At 45.5% G+C, this 23,767-nt stretch overlaps 1 protein-coding gene across 3 annotated transcripts in view; it reads left to right on the forward strand.

The window, feature by feature from the left end:
- Nucleotides 1-23,767, forward strand: part of ARHGAP4 (Rho GTPase activating protein 4) — a 349,436-nt gene that overhangs the window by 230,364 nt on the left and 95,305 nt on the right. For all 3 annotated transcript variants that reach the window (XM_082262605.1, XM_082262607.1, XM_082262606.1), the window contains exons 6-9: nt 5,805-5,933; nt 6,012-6,233; nt 8,533-8,634; nt 20,990-21,184. In XM_082262605.1, the coding sequence (XP_082118731.1) occupies nt 5,805-5,933; nt 6,012-6,233; nt 8,533-8,634; nt 20,990-21,184 (648 nt within the window). The remainder of the gene's footprint in view (nt 1-5,804; nt 5,934-6,011; nt 6,234-8,532; nt 8,635-20,989; nt 21,185-23,767) is intronic.

Below are 23,767 nucleotides of genomic sequence, written 5' to 3' on the forward strand. Positions count from 1 at the left end.
ACATCGGTCGTGCGCGTGGCGCTGGAGGGCGAGCGCGCATCCCACCCCCACTAGGCAAAGGGAATGGCAATGCACGGGACCGGCGGCACCGATTTTGGGAATCTGTTTCAAAATTACCTACCAGCAATATCATTTCCTGTTGCAGGCTGACAAAACTAAACCTCTGCTCTGCAATTAGCAACAGGGTTGTCAGCCTGCCATGTATGCACCTTTAGTTGCCTGCTGGGCTGCTTATCTTGTATGCAGGAGGCGAGTCAGCTGAAGGAGTGATACCAGCAGGCTGACAATGGTGCTGCTAACTTCAAGACGGCTTGTTCAGTCTGCAGTAGGATTTCTGTATACAGTGAGGTATGTTGCCAAAAATACTAAAAGATAGATTTTGTGTTTACATACTGTAAACTTCCATGTTCCATGTTATTTGCCTGCTTTCATGGACACCTTTTATATATAAAGCTGGAAATATGTAAAGGGGCTAAGTTTAATGCTTTGGAAAAGAGGACTTCTTCAACGCGGCAGCAAGGCTTAATTTGTACCTTTTGGTCTTTTAAATACACCAAAACCTGCATATTTGAAAAGAAGGTCTAGCTTCACATTTATCAATTTTAAAGAAGACTTCTATAATAGAGAACGTTGACAGCACAACCATACAACTAAGCACCCCAAACGTTGTCACACTAGCTGGGACACTACCAGTAGACCCGTGTCCAATACACTGTATACTTTATAGTGATACTTTTGGCGCTTTTCCACTGCATGGAACCGAATGGTTCGGCTCGCTTTTGTGCTTTTCCACTGCATGGTACCGCATGGTACGGTGTAGGAACGGTTCGGTATAGTAGGGTACGGCGGCGCTTTTCCACTACATGGAACCGAACGGTACGGCTCGCTTAAACAGTACCACCTCAGTTGTGGTTCCAAGAGGGCCGTACCCCGGGAAATTATAGGCCTGTTAGTCTCACATCAGTAGTATGTAAACTTCTGGAGGGGATGATAAGGGACTATATCGTAGAGTTTGCTAAGGGCAACAGCATCATTAGTAGTAACCAGCACGGGTTTACAAATGGGCGTTCTTGTCAAACCAATCTCTTAACATTCTACGAGGAGGTGAGCTGTGTGCTAGATAGGGGCAGACCAGTGGATGTGGTGTACTTGGATTTCGCTAAGGCGTTCGATACAGTTCCCCATAAGCGCTTAATTTATAAAATAAGGTCTGCAGGTATCGACAGCAGGGTTTGCTCTTGGATACGGAACTGGCTAAAAGGGCGTGTCCAAAGGGTGGTAATAAACAGCGCATACTCAGACTGGTCTGAGGTAGTAAGCGGGGTCCCCCAAGGCTCAGTCCTAGGACCAACCTTGTTCAATTTATTCTTAAACAGCATTGAGGACGGGATCTGTAGTTCAATATCAGTTTTTGCAGATGACACAAAATTAGGTAGGGCAATAACTGCACAGCATGAAGCAGATATCCTACAGAATGACCTGGACAAAATAACGGAGTGGGCAACAACTTGGCAAATGAGGTTTAACGTGGAGAAGTGTAAGGTTTTGCACTTGGGGACTAAAAACATAAAAGCACAATACACGTTAGGAGGGGAACCCCTGGGAGAATCAAAAATGGAGAAGGATCTGGGAGTATTGGTGGATGATAGACTAGGCAACAGCATGCAATGTCATGCGGCAGCTGCCAAAGCCAGCAGAATATTAGCATGCATTAAGAAAGGGATGTATTCCAGAGATAAGACTATAATCCTTCCACTTTATAAAACTCTGGTCCGACCGCATCTGGAGTATGCTGTCCAGTTCTGGTCACCAGTCCTCAGAAGGGATGTGTTGGAGCTGGAGAGGGTCCAGAGAAGGGCAACTAAACAAATTAGGGGATTGGAGGACCTTGATTATGAGGAGCGTCTGCAATCGCTTGATTTATTCTCCCTGGAGAAGAGACGCCTGAGGGGGGACATGATAGCAATTTTTAAATATCTCAATGGGGATCCCAGCTTAGAAGAAAAGCTATTCAGTCGCAGGGATTGCATGAGGACTCGGGGGCATACAATGCGATTGGAGGAGAAGCGTTTTAACCTCAGGCAACGTGGGGGGTTCTTTACTGTTAGGGCTACAAGATTGTGGAATTCTCTACCACAAGAGGTGGTTTCTGCAGGTAATATGGTGGCTTTCAAAAGACTTCTAGACGTACATCTCAAGGATCAGAACATTCAGGGGTATGCGAGATGATTACAGCCACACACACCTACACAGGTTGAACTGGATGGACTGTTGTCTTTATTCAACCGCACCTACTATGTAACTATGTAACTATGTACCGGTACCATATCCCACAATCCTTTGCATGCAGCCTTGACTGTTTGTCACTACTAGCCACTGATTGGTCAGAGAATCGTTGTTATCCCACCCACTTACTATTAGTGGAAAAGCAAACCGTACCAAACCGTACCGAACCGTTCCAACACCGTACCATGCGGTGGAAAACCAAACAGAGCCAAGCAGGGCCGAGTGGAGCCGAGCTGGTACTTGCAGTGGAAAAATGCCATAATAGAGTTCACTTTTAAGAAGTCTATATAAATCATGCGACAAATCTCCTGATCTATATACACTAAACATTAGATGTAGTGCAATCTTAACAAATAAAAACACAAAAAATCCCGTCTTCAAATAATATCACAAGTGTCAATAAAATTCTCCACCAATGTGCCATGCTCTTAATATTTCCTCTTGACTTCTATGAGATCCCATCCAGGTGTCGCATGCAATCACCCTTTGCTTATGTCACACGCCCACCTTCTTTTGTTGACCCCAATATTATATTAACGTCATAACACACTTTTTGCCCCACCATGGGTTAATAGGTCTCTGCTCCCCTTCCAGCTTTTATTTTCCACCCGCAGTAATTCACCAACAATGTTCCATTCCATGCAAAAGCAAAATGGGACCTTAAATAGTGCTCTCTGTATAATCTGATTGCTCTTTTTTTAAAAAACTCCCATAAAAGTACACTCACAAAAAAAGCACCCTAAGTGCTATATTGACAGCCTAAAATAACATCAATCCTGGCCAGAGCATTTACATCTCCACAGCGATATATCTCACCAGTGTGGCTCCTGCTCCTATATTCGTTACGCTCCTGTTGTGAGCTTCTTCAGTAGAACAGGAGCCTCACTGCCACACTGCTTATACAGTATCTTGCAAAAGTGAGTACACCCCTCACATTTTTGTAAATATTTTATTATAATTTGTCATGTGACAACACTGAAGAATTTACACTTTGCTACAATGTAAAATAGTGAGTGTACAGCTTGTATAACCGTGTAAATTTGCTGTCCCCTCAAAACTCAACACACAGCCATTAATGTCTAAACCGCTGGTAACAAAAGTGAGTACACATTTTTTGGGCCAAAATAGCCATTTCCCTCCCTGGTGTCATGTGAACCGTTAGTTTTACAAAGTCTCAGGTGGGAATGGGGAGCAGGTGGGTTAAATTTGGTGTTATCGCTCTCACTCTCTCATACTGGTGACTGGAAGTTCAACATGGCACCTCATGACAAAGAACTCTCTGAGGATTTGAAAAAAGAATTGTTGCTCTACATAAAGATGGCCTAGGCTATAAGAAGATTGCCAAGACCCTGAAACTGAGCTGCAGCAGGGTGGTCAAGACCATACAGCGGTTTAACAGAACAGGTTACACTCAGAACAGGCCTCACCATGGTCAACCAAAGAAGTTGAGTGCACGTGAAGAGCGTCATATCCAGAGGTTGTCTTTGGGAAATAGACAAAGAGTGCTGCCAGCATTGCTAAAGAGATTTAAGGTGTGTGTGTGTGTGTGTGTGTGTGTGTGTGGGGGGGGTCAGCCTGTCAGTGCACAGACCATACGCCGCACACTGCATTCAATTGGTCTGCATGGCTGTCATCCCAGAAGGAAGCCTTTTCTAAAGATGATGCAGGAGAAAGCCCGCAAACAGTTTTCTGAAGACAATCAGACTAAGGACATCTTTTTGGTTCAGATGGTGTCAAGCGTGTGTAGTGGCAACCAGGTGAAGAGTACAAAGACAAGTGTGTCTTGCCTACGGTCAAGCATAGTGGTGGGAGTGTCATGGCCTGGGGCTGCCGACACTGGTGAGTTACAGAGCATGATCCCCTCCCTTTGAAAACTTTGCCGCAGGGCAGTATTCCAACATAATAATGACCCCAGACACACCTACAAGACGACCACTGCCTTGCTAAAGAAGCTGAGAGTAAAGGTGATGGACTGGCCAAGCATGTGTCCAGACCTAAACCCTAATGAGCATCTGTGGGGCATCCTCAAATGGAAGGTGGAGGAGCGCAAGTGGAAGGTGGAGGAGCGCAAGGTCTCTAACATCCACCAGCTCCTTGATGTCGTCATGGAGAAGTGAAGGAGGACACCAGTGGCAACTTGTGAAGCTCTGATGAACTCCTCCATGCCCAAGAGGGTTAAGGCAGTGCTGGAAAATAATGGTAGCCACACAAAATATTGACACTTTGGCCCCAATTTGGACATGTTCACTTAGGGATGTATTCACTTTTGTTGCCAACAGTTTAGACATGAATGGCTGTGTGTTGAGTTATTTTGAGGGGACAGCAATTTTACACTGTTATACAAGCTGTACACTCACTACTTTACATTGTAGCAAAGTGTAATTTCTTCAGTGTTGTCACATGAAAAGATATAATAAAATATTTACAAAAATGTTAGGGGTGTACTCACTTTTGTAAAATACTGTATATACTGCCCCCCTCAGTCACTACTGCCCTCCTCAGTCACCATGGATCTCTCCACCATGGCAGCAGACAGGGATACTGGAAGTGACATGACCGAGTGTGAGACTACCTGCCCTAACTGGAAGTGATGCCTTCACTCATCTGGACCCAGAATTCAGAAGAGTCACAATGAGCAATAGCCATAATGTAGTTTAAGATGTGGCAGAGGAGACATGCCAACAGGGTCTGTTTCAGAGGATAAGGTGGGGCCCGGCCAGCCCAGTCCCAAGTGGGGATGCTCCCTTCCAGGTAGAAAATCCATAGCTTGTCTGAAACTAGTCATGTTCCCTAACAAGCGGGATCTCTTTCCTTACACTAGCCACTCGCAAGAATGCGTGCCAAGACCCTGAGGCATGGACATATGGCGCTTTTCCACTGTATGAAACCGAACGGTTCGGCTCGCTTTTGTGCTTTTCCACTGCTGGTACCGCATGGTACGGTGTAGGAACGGTTCGGTACGGTACGGAGGCGCTTTTCCACTGCATGGAACCGAACAGTACAGCTCTCAAAAACAGTACCACCTCGATTGTGGTTCCATAAGGTACCATACCCGGTACCATATCCCACAATCCTTTGCATGCAGTCACTACTAGCCACTGATTGGTCAGAGAATCGTTGTTATCCCACCCACTTAACTTTAGTACTACTTTAGTGGAAAAGCAAACCATACCGTACCGTACCGAACCGTTCCAACACCGTACCATGCGGTACCAGCAGTGGAAAAGCAAACCAGGCCAAGCAGGGCCGATTAGAGCCGAGACGGTACTTGCAGTGGAAAAGTGCCATTATATATCCCATGCTGACCCAAGATGTCCAACAAGGGTCACATGGCTGCAGCGTAGCCAAATGAAACACTGCTCCGTTGACCCAAAAAATCATAAAGAAACTATGTTCCCCCTTGACTTCCTCTTCAGGCTGTTATACCATTTGTGTTCTTTTTAGGGAGGATAAACTAAATGGTTTCACTTCTGGTGACGAATAACATTTTAATTTGGATTCCTCTTTTGTCCTTCCAGAGGTTGAAAAAGTACCTGGAAAACAGTCAAAAATGCACAAAAGCCCGGAATGAATATCTTATCAACTTGAACACCGTGAACTCCAATCTCAATAATTACTATATCCATGACATTAGTGACCTTATTGATGTAAGTTCCTTCTTTGAATCTAAATTCAGCACAGTTATTTCTATTTATTTGCTAATTGATTTTTCTCTTTTTCTACAGTGCTGTGACCTTGGCTTTCACCTGTCTATGGGAAAGACACTGCGTGTGTATCTGCAGGCTGAAGATCGAGTGCAAACTTCTCGGCAGCAAGGCCTGCAGGCCATAGAGGGAGCTGTGGACAACTTAGATGCACAGGCAGACAAGAACAAATTGATGGAAATGCGCAGTGATGCATTCTGTCCCCCAGCACGGTTTGAATTTCAGCCCCATGAGGGGGATGAGGTGCGTGATCATCATCTTTTCAGGAGAATATTGCTCTGTTGTGGTACCTCATGCAGCATGGAGCTTCCTCTGACTCCCAGTGCTGATCACCTCCCACTCATCGTTTCACCATACTTTTGCTCAGAGGCATAACTAGAACCTTCCAGGCCCCAGTGCAAAAAAATTATGAAGGGCCCCCGTAAACCTCAGCTGGGACCCTTCCCTCCAAACCAAGTGGTGCCTTCCTTGGCTCTCTATCCTAACGCATTCACACTCTGCCACCGGCTGCTACGGGTAATGAGTAGGGGCCAATAGAGAGCACAGGGGGTTTGGGGCAGCAGAAAGAAGCTGGATATGAGCTTCTTTTGACCCAGCTCCATGCTCCAGGGGGACTGTGAAGCCCCTAAATATATAATTAGTGTTGCGCAAAATAAAAATCTATCCAAATGTGTAAAAATTAAAAATATGTAGCAAAAAAATTATATAAATATATATACATGTGTATAACCCTCAAGCAAAAGATTACAATTTCATAATCTTAAAATGCTGTATCATAAATAAAATCCAATGATGAAAGGTAAAAATATATATATAGTTGTGTACAGTGCGATTCCTAGAAATGAATATGAATTGTGCTAGAAGAAAGTGCAAAGTGCTAAATCACAAGTGTGTATCACAATAAATCCTTGTGCTTAAATATACTGCATATTAATCCATACAATATATAAAGTGCTATAAATGATAAGTAGTATCTGTGGTAAAATAATAAATATATAAGTCCATGCGGCAAATAGCAATCAAGTGTCCAATAAAGTCTTTTGTGACAATCTGTGCTAATAAATCTTCTATAAGTGCTCAAGCCACCAATTCGTGGCGGTGTCCCCAAATCAGGTGAGTGACCGGGGTGTCACAACTCACTGCTAATCGTGCACCCCCTTGTGATTGGGCGCTCACCTTATGTTAGATTCAATTGAGCTCAAATGCTGGATATCAAATGGTTAACGCCTCCAGGTGATCATATCCCATATGTCAGCCACTTTCTCCGTAGTAATCAGCATATCATGAAAAATATAAAAGCTCACAATGGTGCTTATACCTTTTAAAAACCTTTTAATTTTATTAAAAATGTGGTAATGCACTCACATGCTTTGGTGCATCCATGCACCTTTAAACAGCCATCCACGTGTAACAATCTTTAAAGTACCGTTGTGGTATAGTGGGAGACGCTGCAGCTGTGTCCTATCCTCTGCAGTGGATTCAGTCCAACAGCCTGACAGTCTCGCAAATCTCTCGGCGAATCGCTCCGTCCGTCCTTGCCCTTCCCATACGCGTGACGACACAAGGGACCACGTGTCTTCCTCAGGGGAATTGTGAAGCCCTGTTGTACACCTAGATAGGAGTGGTGGTGGCATATAGAGTAACCAATCCCCTCAATTTTATTTCTGCAGCCCCTGAATGCCTGCTCTTGATCCTCCCCCCCCCCCCCCACAGGCATTCAGCAGCTACAGGAGGAAAATGGAGGGCACCGGTTCCTCTTAATGCTGCCACCCCTTCATGTGTACAAGGGGGCTGCACAAACCCCTGGAGCATGAGGCTAGTTCGCAATTACAACCCCTGCTTCTTCTGCGATGGTCACTGGAAATCATAGCACTGCTACTGTATCTCGTGTCCATACTAGCATCTGGCAGTAGAGCTGCGGGGGGATGAGGAGGGGCCAGAAGAGAGAACAGTGGGGCTAGGGGCAGCAGAATGAATCTGGATAGGAGGGGCAGAGGAACCTATCTCCTCCATTGTACTCCTGCAGCCCCTGAATACCTGCGGGGGGAGAATGAGAAGCAGGCATTTGGCCGCTGCAGGAGGAAACTTTAAGGGCATCAGTTCCTCTATATGCCTACACTCCTCCTACCCAGGTGTGCAAGGAGGCTGCAAGGGCCCCCTGGAGCATGGGGCTGGGTCGCAATTGCGACCCCTGTAACTACACCCCTGTTTCTGCTGCTATGGCCACTGGAAATCATAGCACTGTTATCTCGTGTCTGTACCAGCGGGAGGCTGCTGAGAAACGAAGGTAATGTGAGAACCACATCTCATCCTGTCCCTAGAGGGACCATCTTGCCTCCTGGTAGAAATTACCTTCTTTCTTTCCTATATCAATAAATCTGAGGACACAACAACTTGCATTTAGATCTCAATCATTTGTAAAATCATCCAATTCGTTTTTGTTTAATGTCAAACTTAGAGGGTTAATCTGGCTGTTTTGATTGGCTTTAGGAACACGGGCTTATTTTACTTTTACGTTTTTATTCCCAATATCTGTCTACAGGTAACTGAAGTTCGATCGGAGCCATTGTTCCACCAAGAGTTAGTCAGTCGGTTCCTACACATTCAGTCTAGACTGGAAAGGGAGCATTTGGAAACAGAAGAGGTAATCAGAGTTTCATGACATTTTTCTTATTTATTTAAAGTGTAACTAAAGGCAAAATGTTTTTGTATTGAATAGAGTGGAGATGGATTAGAACACCTGCTAGTTTTCTTTTATATCTGTGCCTCTGTTAGGCTGCTCCGATTTTTTCCTTCCGCTTCGGCACTTTTTTTTTTCCCGGACACGGATGACACTTGTGTCATCCGCTCCGTATGTCCGCATATCATCCCATCCGTTTGCGGATGATATACGGACATAATGTTAGTCTATGGGGATTGCGGATGTCAGCGGATGACACCGCTGAAATCCGATTTTGCATCCATTCCATTTTTTAAATTTAAGAAAAATAGGGTTCTGTTCCAAAAAACGGAACAGAACTGAAAGGACACGAATCGGATGGTCATCCGCTGACATCCGCAATCCCATTGGCATACATTATGTCCGTATATCACCCGCAAACGGATGGGGTGATATACGGACATACGGAACGCCCGTGTGAAAGAGGCCTAAGGAAGATTCACCCTCTCTATTAGTCCTGTTTACCATTATCTTTGAAAGTGAAAGTAAAAGAAAATCCCAAATTTTGGGTTGACACTAGAACAGTAAGAGAGGAAATCCTTCAATAGGGACACCTTTCCTGGCGAGGGATTCCCTCAGTTTGGAACGATTTTCCCTCACTTCCTGTTTTGGCTATGGGTCTGGAAGTGATGGGAAATCTCTCCTATGGGACACAGATGGCAAAAAACTGACAGGGGTTATAACCCTCCCTTTCCAAAATGAAAAAGTTCTACTATAAAGTTTACTTCTGACCCCTCTACAATTTTGGATGCTTATTGTACATTGCCCTAACGTTCTAATTCATTTTTAATGGTACCCTAACACCATTAATGGCCAAACAATGCATTTCTCTCACCTCTCAGGGCAACAAAATACATAACATAATACATTACAAATGCTAAAACCATAACCTAAAGTAAACTGTTCCCTGCAAAGAAGAACTTCAATTTTCACCTCTCCTCCTCTCCTACTGCCCGTGCTGCCAACTGTTGTAGTTGTTAAGAGAAATTGTTGGCCGAAGAATCCCTCCAGGATGGTTGGATTTCTGGTCCTCAGCTGTGCTCAGTTGTTGCCCCTGCTGTCCCCTACATCATTACAGGCAGTGGTGTATTTTGGTTTTGTGCTGCCCTAGGCAAGACTAAAATTGGGTGCCTCCCCCTATGTAAATTTGCCCCACTCCTTTTTTAATGGATGTGACTTCAAGTCCCAGCATGAACCCCTGAGATCTCATGAGAGGGGGGTGAGAGGGGGTGAGAGAGGAGGGAGGGTGAGGGAGAGAGATAGGGGGGTGGGTGAGGGAGAGAGAGAGAGGGGGGAGGGATGGAGAGAGAGAGGGGGCGATGAAAGAGAGGGGGTGAGAGAGAGGGGGTGAGGAAGGAGAGGGGGCGAGAGAGAGAGGGAGGGATGAGAGAGAGAGAGGGATTAGAGAGAGGGGGATGAGAGAGAGAGAGAGAGGGGGGTGAGAGAGAGAGAAAGAGGGGGGGGTGTGAGAGAGAGAGGGGAGAGAGTGGGGGGGGGGGTGAGAGGGAGGATGCGTGAGAAAGAGAGAGAGAGAGAGAGGGAGGATGAGAGAGGGGGGGGTGAGAGAGGGGGATGAGGGGGGGGTGAGAAGGGAGAATGAGAGAGAGAGAGATAGGGATGAGAGAGAGAGAGAGAGATAGGGATGAGAGAGAGAGAGAGAGGGGGATGAGAGAGAAAGAGGGAGGTGAGAGAGAGGGAGAGGGAGAGAAAGGAGGGGTGAGAGAGAGGGGGTGGGTGAGAGGGGGTCAGTGAGAGAGAGAGAGGGGGGGGGAGGCAGGTCTAGCAACCAGTGGCCAATAGAGTCTCAGCTGGAGGGGGGGAGCTGCTTTTTTGCTGCCCCCTGCAAAGTGCCGCCCTAGGCCTGGGCCTTGTTGGCCTAGGCCAAAATACAGCACTGATTACAGGACACAGAATTAAACCACAGACTGAAGCAGATGACAAGGAGTCCAACATTCCTGGAAGTGACGGTTTCTAATGATTTCTCAGCTAGTGATTTCTCTTCCTTACTGCAGATGTCAGCAGGAGAGAAAGAGTATCTAAGTCCAGGGTGCCCAACCTGCGCCCGAGGGCCACATACAGCCCTTTTGATGTGCAGTCCTCAGATCTCAGCAGTCTGTAGTGGGAACATTGACCAGGGTAACAGCATTGATCTCTAATAGCCTCATGTAAGATGTTACAAGGTTCATATGGTCTTCTACAGCATATCCCCTGCCAAAAAATGTAGCCTGTCCACACTCTGACCCTTATTTCCTCTAGTGGATCTGCAGTTTCTAACAGTCTCCTCAAGCATTACATATATTGAACATTATTTGTGGCCCTTTGGTGATGTCAGAGGCTGCATCTGAGGCCCCCTTTAGCTCATAAGTTGGCAACCTCTGATCTAAGTTCTTCTTTGCAGGGAACAGTTTATTGTACAGTAGGTTATGGTTTTAGGAACAGAGTACCTTACAGTCTGTTGCCTTGAGGTGCTTTGGGAAAAAAAAAAACTCAGACAGTACAATTATTTGGCCCATCAATGCATGGTGAGCCTGTGTTACAATTGAATGCGTATGCTCAGCACAACATAGGCATACGTCTGAAGTGGCCCAAAATATGCAGACCAGATATACAGTACACCAACAGTTTTGTTTCACTCAAGTAAATCTTGACAGTCGTCTTTTTCAATACTATTTAAAACAAAGTAAGGTTTATGTCTGCCTTGTCTATCCTCTTTGGGAGGATAAATCCAGAAAAGCTATCTTTAGGGGGCTGATGTTGGAGATGCTGAGATATAAGATTTGTATATTATGGAATGTGCAGCCATTTTGATGGAATGTACTGTACAGCCATTGTAGGTCTACTTATCAAGCTGGCCATATCCTGTTTTCTATAGCACATTGTCAGAGGTTTTTCACTTTGTGAGTGCAAAAACAATAGAGTTGCCCCCAATTCTAATTAGTAGGGGTTCCCATTTGGAACAACCTTTGAGACTGTCACCTATTTATGGTTGTCTGGTGATGCCCAATGTTAGCTCCTAGCAGCACTCTGGATGTCGGCTAGAGATGTGCACGACAGAAAAATGTGTTTAATTTTTGAATTCGTTCATTAAAATAATACATTTATTTGTTAGAATGATTCGTTTTCAGGAATTTGTTTCGTATATTTGAATTTGTTTTGTATATTAGTTAACCACTTTACCACCGGAGGATTTTGCCGTGTTACGTCTGGGCCACTTTTTGCGATTCGGCACTGTGCGACTTTAACTAACAATTGCGTGGTCATGCAATGCCGTACCCAAACGAAATGTATGTCCTTTTTTTTGCCCCACAAACAGAGCTTTCTTTTGGTCACCTGTGCAATTTTTACTTTTTGCACTATAAACAAAAAAAGAGCGACAATTTTGAAAAAATAACAATATTTCTCTATCGCTCATTGACAGACGTAGTCCTCGGTGATACAGCACCTTCGGGTTATGTTGCCTCCACAGGAGTAGGACTAGACAGGAAATAAAATGCTCTGGCCACACCCTAGGGGCAGTCCTAGAGGGTATATCCTCTCTCTCTCTGCCTCAGCAAATCAGTTTTTTTCTGTCTAGTCAGGAGTAAGGACCTAGACACCTTGCTGGGATCTTCGGTCCTGGCAGGATTTTTTTCTTAGAAAATAATTTTTTAAGACAGCTTTTTTTCTCCAGTGTTCCTGTGAGATCTTCAAGCAAGAAAGCTGAACTGGGCGACGGGCGGGATGTTGAGATCCAGTGGTCACCCCAGTTCAGCCTACGAGCGCGTGCAGGCCATAGCTCCGCGCTGGGTCGGCCGTGACATAGTCCCACTGGACGGGGACTGACCCTGCGAGTTAAACGTCTCGCTGAAATGCCAAAGACCATGAGTCACGGCGCCCGTATTGGTCGACAGCCCTCCTACCTCGGTGGAGAGGGGTACTGTCAGGAGTTGGCGCCCGCCTGGTTCCGGTATGGTGAGTAGTATGTTCCCCCTTTCCCCCTGACGGGTCTTGTGGTGAACGCGGGCCCCTCTCTGTAATGGTAAGGATGGGTTCCCCTCTATCCTACAACATGTCACAGATCCCCCTAATTGAGTGTGATTTTTGTGTACAAGAAGCCAGGAGGCTTGGTTTGGGAGCTGACAATCTAATTGTAAAAATGTGTAAATGATTGTAGTCAGTGGCAGTACTAGAACTTTACTGTGATAGTATAAGGTATCCTACCTGTCAGTAGCCACAGGGCGATGTCTATACATGTATACTGCATTCCAGATCATTCCTCCAGCTAAGCAGCGGACCGCATACGGCCCGCTAGGGTCCGGTACCTCCGACCACGCTGACCACCATGAGGGTGAAGGGTTGTGAGGCCGAGATCCTTCTGCAGACATGCCGCTATTCTGTGCAGGCCGCCGCCATTGTCTGGTAGATCGCACGAGGCCGCCATTTTGGTGTAGCCTCGTGTCTCCAGCATGGGGGCGGCCATGTTTGAGGTGACTCAAACACCTCATGGAGCCTCAGCAAATCAGTTTTTTTCTGTCTAGTCAGGAGTAAGGACCTAGATACCTTGCTGGGATCTTCGGTCCTGGCAGGATTTTTTTCTTAGAAAATAATTTTTTAAGACAGCTTTTTTTCTCCAGTGTTCCTGTGAGATCTTCAAGCAAGAAAGCTGAACTGGGCGACGGGCGGGATGTTGAGATCCAGTGGCCACCCCAGTTCAGCCTACGAGCGCGTGCAGGCCATAGCTCCGCGCTGGGTCGGCCGTGACATAGTCCCACTGGACGGGGACTGACCCTGCGAGTTAAACGTCTCGCTGAAACGCCAAAGACCATGAGTCACGGCGCCCGTATACAGGGGGAGGAGCCGGCAGGCGTGTTAAGGGGCGGAGCCGCCTCTTTTACCCAGGAAATAGGGCCAAAGACTTCCTGTCTGTAACAAGACAAGCACTGAGCAAGCTGATGAAAACTTCTGTGCATCAGGGATGAGCCTTGGGGTCTGTCTCTCTCTCTGTGGGGTCCAAAAAGGCAGGTAACACTGAGGGGCGCTGTTGCGACTGGGGGACACAAAAAAAAAAAGAAGTTTTTTTTTTTTACTTTGTCATTTTTTGTCGCTGGCAAGTGTCTTGTATAATCATTGACCCTGCCGCATAGGTATCCCCACCTGATCCCCTCAAGGTGGCCGCAGGACCCTCCAGTACCCCACTTGTTTTTAATGCATTATCGGCAATTTTGGAGTCTTTGGTATCCCGGGTGGAGGTGGCCTGTCAGGGACGGGGGTCAAGTAGCGACCCCCGCCTACCCCTATTGTTTACCAGATACGGATTCGGAACTGGTCAATGCAGTTGCAGGTCCCTCTTAGGGGGCTGTTGTCTCAGGTAATATCTCCTCAGCAGTGAGGAGCACGTTTCTGCCTCCGCCATAGCACAAGAGTGGTGGATGCACTAGTTGTGTCCGTCCGGGAAACCTTTAGTCTTGAGGTTACACCGGCAGAGGTAGCTGAGACTGAGATTCCTTTTTGGTACTTGTTAGCCTACCAAAAGGGCGAAGGATTTTCCTTTACCCAAATGGGGTCGTTTTGAAACGAACCCCTGTTATTTCCAAACGCATGGCTAGGTGCTATCCGTTTGAGGAATTCCTCTTTATAGGATAGACGGTACCACCTGCTGTCTTGCCACAGACTGTTAGGATAAAAAGACCTCGTAACTAACGAGGACCTTCCTTTTCTGCTCATATAGAGTTGTTCGTTCCGCGAGGGCGGGCGATAAGGCGAAACCCTCCAAAGCCCCTTTAGAGGGGTTTCAAAGGGCGCTGGTCGGGTAAACAAAGAGTCCGGCTCAGCCAAGCCTGAAGAATATAGCCTGATGCGCCCCTACCCATCTCTGGGGTGGGGGGGGGATGTCTTCACCGGTTTCTGGAGGACACAGGATCGAGTTTCGATCACTTCCACCGGTGCGATTCTGCCGTTCTAACATTGAACGGTTTCAGGGGTTCTATTCGAACCTATTCACAATGCCCAGGAAAGAGGGCAAGGTGCGTCCAAATCTGGACTTGGGAAGAAATAGAGTCCATCCGTACAGTGGTGGCCTCCCTGCATAAAAGAGATTTCCTGGCGTCCATAGACATATAGGATGCCTATCTTTATATCCCCATCATCGCAGGACATCAGCGTTTTTTCGCTTTCCCAAAGATCATCCCTGGTTCCCACCAGGAGACTGAACTATCTGGGCCTAAGGTTGGATACATCCTGGGCAAGAGAGTTTCTCCTTGCTGGGAAACTCCAGAGGGTTCAGTCAACGATTCGGATGTTGCTGTCCGTCAATTGGCTGGGACTGATGGTGGCCTTCTTAGAGGCAGTACCGTATACCCAGTCTCATACCCGAATTCTCCTGAAGGAGATTCTTTTTTAATGGAATCAGAATTCCGATTCCCTGGACAATCGGATCCGGTTGAGCGAGCGGACCAGGAAGTCTCCGATGCTCAACCAGGGGAAGTCATTTCTTCCGATAGTATCCAGATTACCAATAAGGGTATCGGAACTGAGAGCGATCAGATTTTGTCTGATTTATTGGATCGAGCAGCTCTAGAGCAGCCCGATTCGGATCCAATCGCATATGGCCTCTTCATCCAGAGGTTTTTCCCTAGCTTTCCCTTCATTGGGACATCCCGGATGTGGATCTGTTGGCACCTTGGCCTAACAGGAAGGTGCGGAGGTTTGTAGCTCGCGCCACGATCCTCTAGCGGACGCAGCAGAAACGCTGATCGCCCCGTGGGGGCAGTATCAGCTACGGCATGCCTTCCATCCTCTCAAGTTGCTGCGGGAACTTCTTCGCAGGATAGAGGTGGAGGGAATTCCAGTTATTCTGGAAATTCTGGATTGACCTCGTCAAGCCTGGTACGCCGACTTGGCGAGGCTAGTCGCGGACGCTCCTTGGAGACTTCCTCTCAGGGAGGATTTGCGGTCTCAGGGACCGATCTTCCATCTTGCTTTACAGTCGCTGGCTTAATGGCCTGGCCATTGAGACCCAGGTACTGAAGGACAAGGGAGTGTCAGCTTCAGTTATTCCTACCTCCAGTTAAAGCAAGGAAAGCGACTTCCAGCACATGGAAGTCTTATATTGCATGGTGTGAATCTATTGGATTTCCCCCACAGACCTATTCGGTGACCCGAATTTTGGTCTGTCTGCAACAAGGGGTTGAGCAGAAACTATCCTTGAGCACGATCAAGGGTCAGGTTTTCGGCGTTAGCAATCTTCTTTCAAGAAACCTTTGGCTAATCATTCCTTGGTGCGGAATTTCATCCAGGGGGTGCGACATCTGGCTCCGCCAGTGCGCACACCCTTACCTCCTGGTATCTTAATTTAGTGTGGTCGGTTCTTCAGAAACTTCTCTTTGAAGATATTAGGGAGATTCCCTTGCTTACATTCCCAGAAGGTGGCCTTCTTGGTGGCCATTACTTCTCTAAGCAGGGTGTCAGAACTGGCCGCATTATCCTGTCGTTCCCCATATCTGGTGGTTCATAGGGATAAGGTGGTTCTTCTTCCGAATCCATCCTTCCTTCCTAAAGTGGTTTTCGTAAGACGGACTCACTTTTTGTGATCACGGATAGCCCTTGAAGGGGGTTGCCTGTGTCTGCCGCGACCATATCTACATGGATCAGTCAGACGGTGGTACAGGCTTATTCTATTAAGGGTCGGAATCCTCCGTTCCCTGTTAGGGCGCACTTCACTCGAGCGCTCAGTACTTCCTGGGCCTTTCGCCATCAGGCGTCAGTGGTCCAGGTATGTAAAGCGGCCACCTGGTCGTTGGTACATACCTTTACAAAATTTTATAAAATTGATGTGATGGCATCGGCGGATGCCTCATTTGGCCGCAAGGTTTTGCAGGCCGCAATTTGAGGAGACCGGTGGTCTACCTCGAGGGGTTTTTTTCTGTTTGAAAATTTTTTTGTTGAGTCTCATCATTAAGGATGAGCATTGTAAACTTCTAGTTGGCACCGGTTGGGCCTTCTAGATTTGGATTTGATTTCCATTTTCCCACCCCTCATTTGTGATACTGCTCTGGGACTTCCCGAAGGTGCTGTATCACCGAGGACTACGTCTGTCAATGAGCGATAGAGAAAAATGGATTTTTGTAAAATCTTACCGTAAAATCCTTTTCTCTTAGCTCATTGACAGACGTAGTACCCGCCTCTCTGTTTTTCTGAGTTGGGTTGGGTTAAATTCTCTAAAGACTGCTTTTATGACATAACTGATTTGCTGAGGCAGAGAGAGAGAGGATATACCCTCTGGGACTGCCCCTAGGGTGTGGCCAGAGCATTTTATTTCCTGTCTAGTCCTACTCCTGTGGAGGCAACATAACCCGAAGGTGCTGTATCACCGAGGACTACGTCTGTCAATGAGCTAAGAGAAAAGGATTTTACGGTAAGATTTTACAAAAATCCATTTTTTTCACATTTTTTTATATGAAATTCCCCCCAAAAAATGTAAAAATCTAAATTTTTTTATCATTTTAGGTTAATTTGTTTTCTGCTACATATTTTTGTTAAAAAAAAATCACAATAAGCGTATTTTGATTGGTTTGCGCAAAAGTTATTGCGTTTACTAACTAAGGGAAAGATTTCTGTCGTTTTTGGTGTTTTTTTTTTTTAACGAGTAATGGCGGCGATCTGCGATTTTTTTTTGCGGGACTGCGACATTGTGGCTAACAGATCGGACCCTTGACTGACATTTTTGACACTTTTGGGGGTATCAGTGACATTACTGCAGTAATCAGTGCTATATATATGCACTGTTATTGTAAAAATGACACTGGCAGGGAAGGGCTTAATTTTATTGGAGAGGGAGGGGTTAATGTATGCCTGGTGCTTACTGACATGTGTGGGGGGAGGTGACTATGTGACATCGGGACAGATCGCAGGTTCAGCTACGCTGAACCCTGCAATCTGACCCTGTCTGTCACTTAGGAGATCCGCCCGCTTTGTTTACACAAGTGGGCGGATCTCCAGACTCGATTCCCAGGCGATCGGGGAAGAGCGGCGGTGATCACCGCCGCTCCTCCCCTGGCCTGACTCCCGCTGTGACTGAATACAGCGGGAGCGAGCCTCCGGCGGCGCGCGCGCACCGCCGAGAAGGGGGAGTGCCTGGCGACGTAGGTCTACGTCACCAGACGATAACGAACCACTTTGCCGCAGTAGAGCTCTAGTGAGCAGCGGTTAAGTGGTTAATATACAAAATATTCAAATATTATATTGTTAATAAACAATTCATTTTGTATATTTGAATTTTGGAAGATAGCTATATTAGTTCTATTTTATTCTAATCTTTTCTGTTTTTTTCTATTTTTCTATTCTATTCTTTTCTTTTCTATTCCACTATGTTATTCTATTCTATTCTACTCTATTCTGTATTGTTTTATTCTATTCAATTCCATAAAGCTGCTTAAGTAGGAACCATCGTCTTATTTCACTTTTATACCTTACTATATTTATTGCAATATGTTTCCATTTTAAAATCAAATTCATGTTCAAAAATCAAATTCATTTTTAAATTCAGACAACTAACTTCATCATAATTTATTTTGGAGTAGTTAAAATTAATTACTATTACGGATACATCCGAATCTCCAAATAACGAAAATATCATCCAAATTTCAATTTGTAACAAAACGAAATGCACGCCTTTGGAGCCAAAGCAGCTAATAGGTGAAGATTTGGGGTTCATTGTGTTCAATGACAAGAAGCAGTAAATGTACAGGTTTTCTACTGCTCTGGAAACCTCCATAATTTTTTGTAATAAAAGGCATGTGGCATGATTTTAACAAAAGGAGACCACTTAAATGCTTTCAGGTTTTACTGAAGTTCTCCTAACCTGTAATGTTAGCTATGATTTATTAGCTTAAAGTGAACTTCTCTATTTCACCATGGTACCCTCATAATCAACTGTTTTACATGCATGTCCCCCTTCTGGAGTATACAGTTTAAGTAGACAAAATGTCACTATTACTGATATGCAAAATGCATATTTTTGCCAAAATTCTAAGACCTCATCTCCATCTCTAAACACTCCTCCTGGCTACCAGCCGATACAGAGAGCAGGGACATATGACTGTCATGGGAACGGCAGTTGTCATTTTAACATGTGGGTAATTGACCTGACTATACCGTCTGTAAGCCATGTGAGAGGCAAGATTTGAGCAGTTTTTGTTAGCAGTGCACCAGTGACATATGAGCTAAACACTTCATATTGGCTCCATATTTTTGTAAATATTAGCTGAAGAGAGTTGTGTATTATGTAAGCCAGTGGTCCTCAACCCTGGTCCTCGGGGCCCACCAACAGGCCAGGTTTGCAAGATAACTGAAATACATCCCAGGTGATATAATTTGCTGCTCAGTGATTGCAGTACTCTAGTCTGCATCTCCCCAAGGTAATACTTAAAATCTGGCCTGTTAGTGGGCCCTGAGGACCAGAGTTGAGGACCACTGATGTAAGCAATAATGGGTACAGAAAATAAAATCAAAAGAACCTCGAAATTATACTTTTCAAGTTTCGTGGTCCATAGGTTCTGAGTTACAAGACCTAAAGCCAATGCTTTACCATACATGACCTGCAGTAGCTCAGCATCGTGGGTGCTAATGTCAACAAAATCATCACTTCGCCATGGACTCTGTCACAGTGGTGACCTAGTATATTGCTTGTGTTGGTCAGTGATTGCAGCGCTGCTACAAAGTGTTTACGTGCATAAATAACATATAGTACCATATGATTCTCTAATACATGAATAATAAATAAATATTAGAATAATATTTTTTCATAAAGTGCAAATATCTTTGCTGTGCAAAAATAACTTGTGCAAAATAACTTGTTATATATCATAAATGAACAAGTGCAAAAAATAGTGCTGTGCTAAAGTCCATATAATGATCCAAATTATTAAAAGTGCTGGTGCTTAATCCGTGTTGCTTGTGGGGTTTCCCCCTTTGTAGATCTACTTACCACAATGTGGTTTAAACAAAGCAGAAAGTGATGGCCATGGTAATCCTTAGATTCCTTGGTGGTTGCTGAAAGTCCGTAAGAATCCTTTTCTTTTTTAGATGCTCCCAGATTTCCTCATAAAAACAAAAGGCTTTCCATAGTGAAGACCGTTTAGAATTGGATTTATTGAGGTATTAAGACAATGGGATACTTACAAACATGTTAAAAACAAAGACATGTGGATATACACTCGGCTCGGTGGTTAGCTGCTCCCGCAGCGTGCGCTTCACCGACCGGATATCATGTGACAGACCGCTCGGCCAATGGCTAGACGCGTTTCACTGTTGAACACAGCGTCTTCTGTAGCTACAGAAGTATATTGTATATTAGTATACAGTATATTGCTGCCATGACTTTAGAGCACGTGACCTAGACATGGAGCACGCAGGACCTGTTATTTAGAACAAAGTACGTTGATTCTGATTTTACTGTAATTCATTTTCACCCCTTTTGTCTAGGTTTTATGTTAAAAGTTCTTGGTCCACTTTAAATAGAGCTGATAGGCTGGATGACAAGAGTGTCATATATACTGATCAGCCTTAACATTATGATCACTGACCGTTAAAATGAATAACATTGATAATCACATTACAATGGCATCTGAAATTTGGTGGTATAGATCAGGCAGCAAGGCAAGCATGGTGTCCCTGTTGTTGTCCCATGTTGTATTGAAAGCAGAAAAAATGAGCAAGAGTAAGGCCTAGGTGTAATGGTCAGAGCGAGAGGAGTTTAGGGTGCCCCGTGTAGTCCAATCCAGTAGAAGAACTACGGAATCTCAAATCGCTACAAAATGTAATGCTGGATCCAATAGAAAGGTGTCAGAACACATTGCAGCTTGTTGTTGCTACAATGGCACATGAGCATCAGAACTGGACAACGGAGTAATGGATGGTGGTGGCCTGGCCTGATAAATCATGTTATCTTTTACATCATGTGCATAGCTGGGTGCATGCACCAGGATGCAGTATGGGAAGTCCAATTCATGGAGGCCCCCAACCTGCAAATTACAGGACTTAAAGGATCTACTACTGATGGCTTGGTGTCAGATACCAAAGCATACCTTCAGAGTTTTAGTGAAATTCATGTCGTGACGGGTCAGGGCTGTTTCGTGGCAAATGTGGGACCTACTCAATATTAGGTGGCTGGTGATAATGTTATGGTGGGTGGTCATATTGTTATCTGATCTGTGTATGTCCCATATTCAATTCTGTCACGGACAAGAGAATTTAAATGTTATATCTGTAACGTCATTTTTTTTCCTTACTTTTCTCCTTGAAGGTGAATAAGACTCTCAAAGCTACTCTGCAGTCCCTGCTAGACCTTATTGGAGCTGATGACTATGACTTATCAGATGCGTTCCAGTCCAGCCAGTCAACAGAATCTCTTAAATCCACTGGATCAGACACCAGCAGTAAGACAAGCACAGCTAAGAGAAGAGCCAACCAGCAGGACACAGAGACCTTCTATGTTTCAGTGAGAACAGAATGGGTTGGATAATACTGGGCTTGTTGTTTGATGTGTGTGCAGAATTGCTAATGCTTCCCTTTAATGACTGGCACGTGTTCTGTGACTGGTTATAGGCATTCAAAGTTCTGATAAAGGCTTTTCAAAGCTCCAGACAAAAATTTAAATTTCATGTTACTATGCACTGAGAAAGCCACCGCCTTTTTTATTACTGTGTTCTCTTTGTAGAGTTTGTGGAGGGTGATAAATCCCTAAAATGTTGGTGATAGCTCTTACCCTTTCATCCATTGACACCAGCAAAATTTGTTGGTAGAAAAGCAACTTCCTGTCTTGCAGAGACTCATTTTGCAATCACAAAGCATGCTGATCAGAGCTGGGCTATTTATAAGGCAACCTAGACTTTTTTTTTTTCAAGCCTGTGGTGCAGTGCGCACAAACTAAACATCAAAGCGAACCAAAAAAGTAAACACACGAAAAAGTGTACTAAGGTGTGTCTTTCGTCTCCTCTCTGACCCCCCCCCCCCCCCCCAGTGAACCAAAAAGTGCAGCTGAACACACACACAAAAATGCACTAGGGTGTGTCTTTGGCCCCCTCCATGGCCCCCCCCCCCCCAGGTCACAGCACTCCTGACAGGGCAAGGCATACTTCGGTCCACCTAGCCAAAAGTCCCAGCGGACCCTACTGCTCATGATCAGATGAAGCCAACATCGAGTACTAGGTAGGGGCTCTCTCAAAGAGAGACCCCCCCCCCCAAGGCAGGGGAGGAAGGAACCTGATGGCCACATATCCTGTTTCTAAACTTTAGGGTAGGCCCAAAGACCCACACCCTACTATTCATGAGTAAAAAGAACTGTCAATGCTGGATCTGCGAGGCACGGTGCACTTTGAGCTTCTGCAAGCCAATCCTCACGTTATGATTGAATAAAGCTGGCAACCGCTGCAAGGCACATGCAACTCTTTATTTTAATTCAGGATAAAAAGATACAAACGTTTCTACCACACTCACGCGTCATGATATGATGCTATTATTAAGGTCCACGTTGGGCAAGAAAAGTGTGAGTTTGGAGGAAACTTTGTTTTTTAATCCAGGATAAAAAGATACAAAGTTTCCTCCACACTCACGCATCATGCTATGATGCTATGATTAAGGTCCATGTTGGGCAAGAACAGCGTGACCATGGAGGAAACTTTTTATTTTAATCCAGGATAAAAAGATACAAATTTTCCTCCACACTCACACATCATGCTATGATGCTATAATTAAGATCCACGTTGGGCGGAAACATGTGAGCATGGAGGAAACTTTTTATTTTTTTACCCCTGAATAAAATAAAGAGTCAGATGTGCCTTTCAGCAGTTACCGGCTTTATTCATTCAGAAGTAAATAAATAAAAAGTGTCAATGTGTGCACAGTGGCTAGGACTTGCAGACTGATAGCATAAATTGACCTAGTCTAGGCCAAAAGGCCTAGCCCATAAGGGGATGCGCAGAAAAAAAGAAATCAGGAGGCCAAGTGCTCGTTCTACCAATGGGGTCCACAACCCGTAGTGATACTAAGAACACACTTGGGTCACCACTTCCAGGGGGCACTAACACAGCAGGTCTCCGCCAACCCTTGGCCAGACAAGGATGCACAGGGTCCCTCAGAATCCTTCACACTAGGGAAGTACTACCAGCCCTCACCCTGTGGTGGGTGCTGGATTCAGATTCCTTCCAACAAGGGAGATCCCTCAGGACCCTCATCATGCCAGCACCTAGGCTTGTCATCAAAAAAGGCCATGTTGAAGAACCATGTTGGTGAACTTAGGGAATAACCAATGAGACTGATCCACCTCTTTTATTTACCCCATTGAATAAGCGAGAGCTGCTATAAAGGCAATTGAATTCATGCCTCACTGGCCACATTTCACCTAATATAGGTTGTTGACTTCCAGGAACTGCCATCTTGGCAGTACTGCCAATTTCACATGCTAGCAATGCAATGGGTAAAAGCTCCTCCTATAGCCTGTGGTTATTAAAAAAATATTATGGAAAGGAAATGGGAACTGCACTTCAGTCAAGATTTTTATGTACTGCAACATTCACAGTTTGACCATTTTGATGCAGTAACGAGTTTGGATTTAACCTATAAATATTTATGAATTGGGTATCTTAGAAACTCCGTAAATAAAAGAATGACTTGCCTATCTCGTGTAAATGCTTCAGGGACAGGTGGAAAGGCCTGTGGATGGGACAGGTGGGCAGATCTGGGGATGGGGCAGGTGGGCAGATCTGGGGATGGAGCAGGTGGACAGATCTGGGGATGGGGCGGGTGGTCAGAACTAAGGATGGGGCGGGTGGGCAGATCTAAAGATGGGGTGGGTGGGCGGAGCCAGCGGCCGGTATGTGAGGACGTGCAGGGGGAGAGCTCCGTCTACGTGCCTGTGATCCTGCCGTTATCCTGTGCACAAACTCGGCTTCATTTGCTGTTGGCTGCTCGGGAGGGATCCCTGGAATCGGTGGGGTGACTCCTGTGATGGTGAAATACGGGAAGGTACCTCCAGCGACCCCGGGGGACAGGCTGGCTCGGTTTGCATGGGGAGCCCAAGATG

Source organism: Pelophylax lessonae, assembly GCF_965119305.1.
Source record: "Pelophylax lessonae genome assembly, chromosome: 7".
Taxonomy (NCBI): domain Eukaryota; kingdom Metazoa; phylum Chordata; class Amphibia; order Anura; family Ranidae; genus Pelophylax; species Pelophylax lessonae.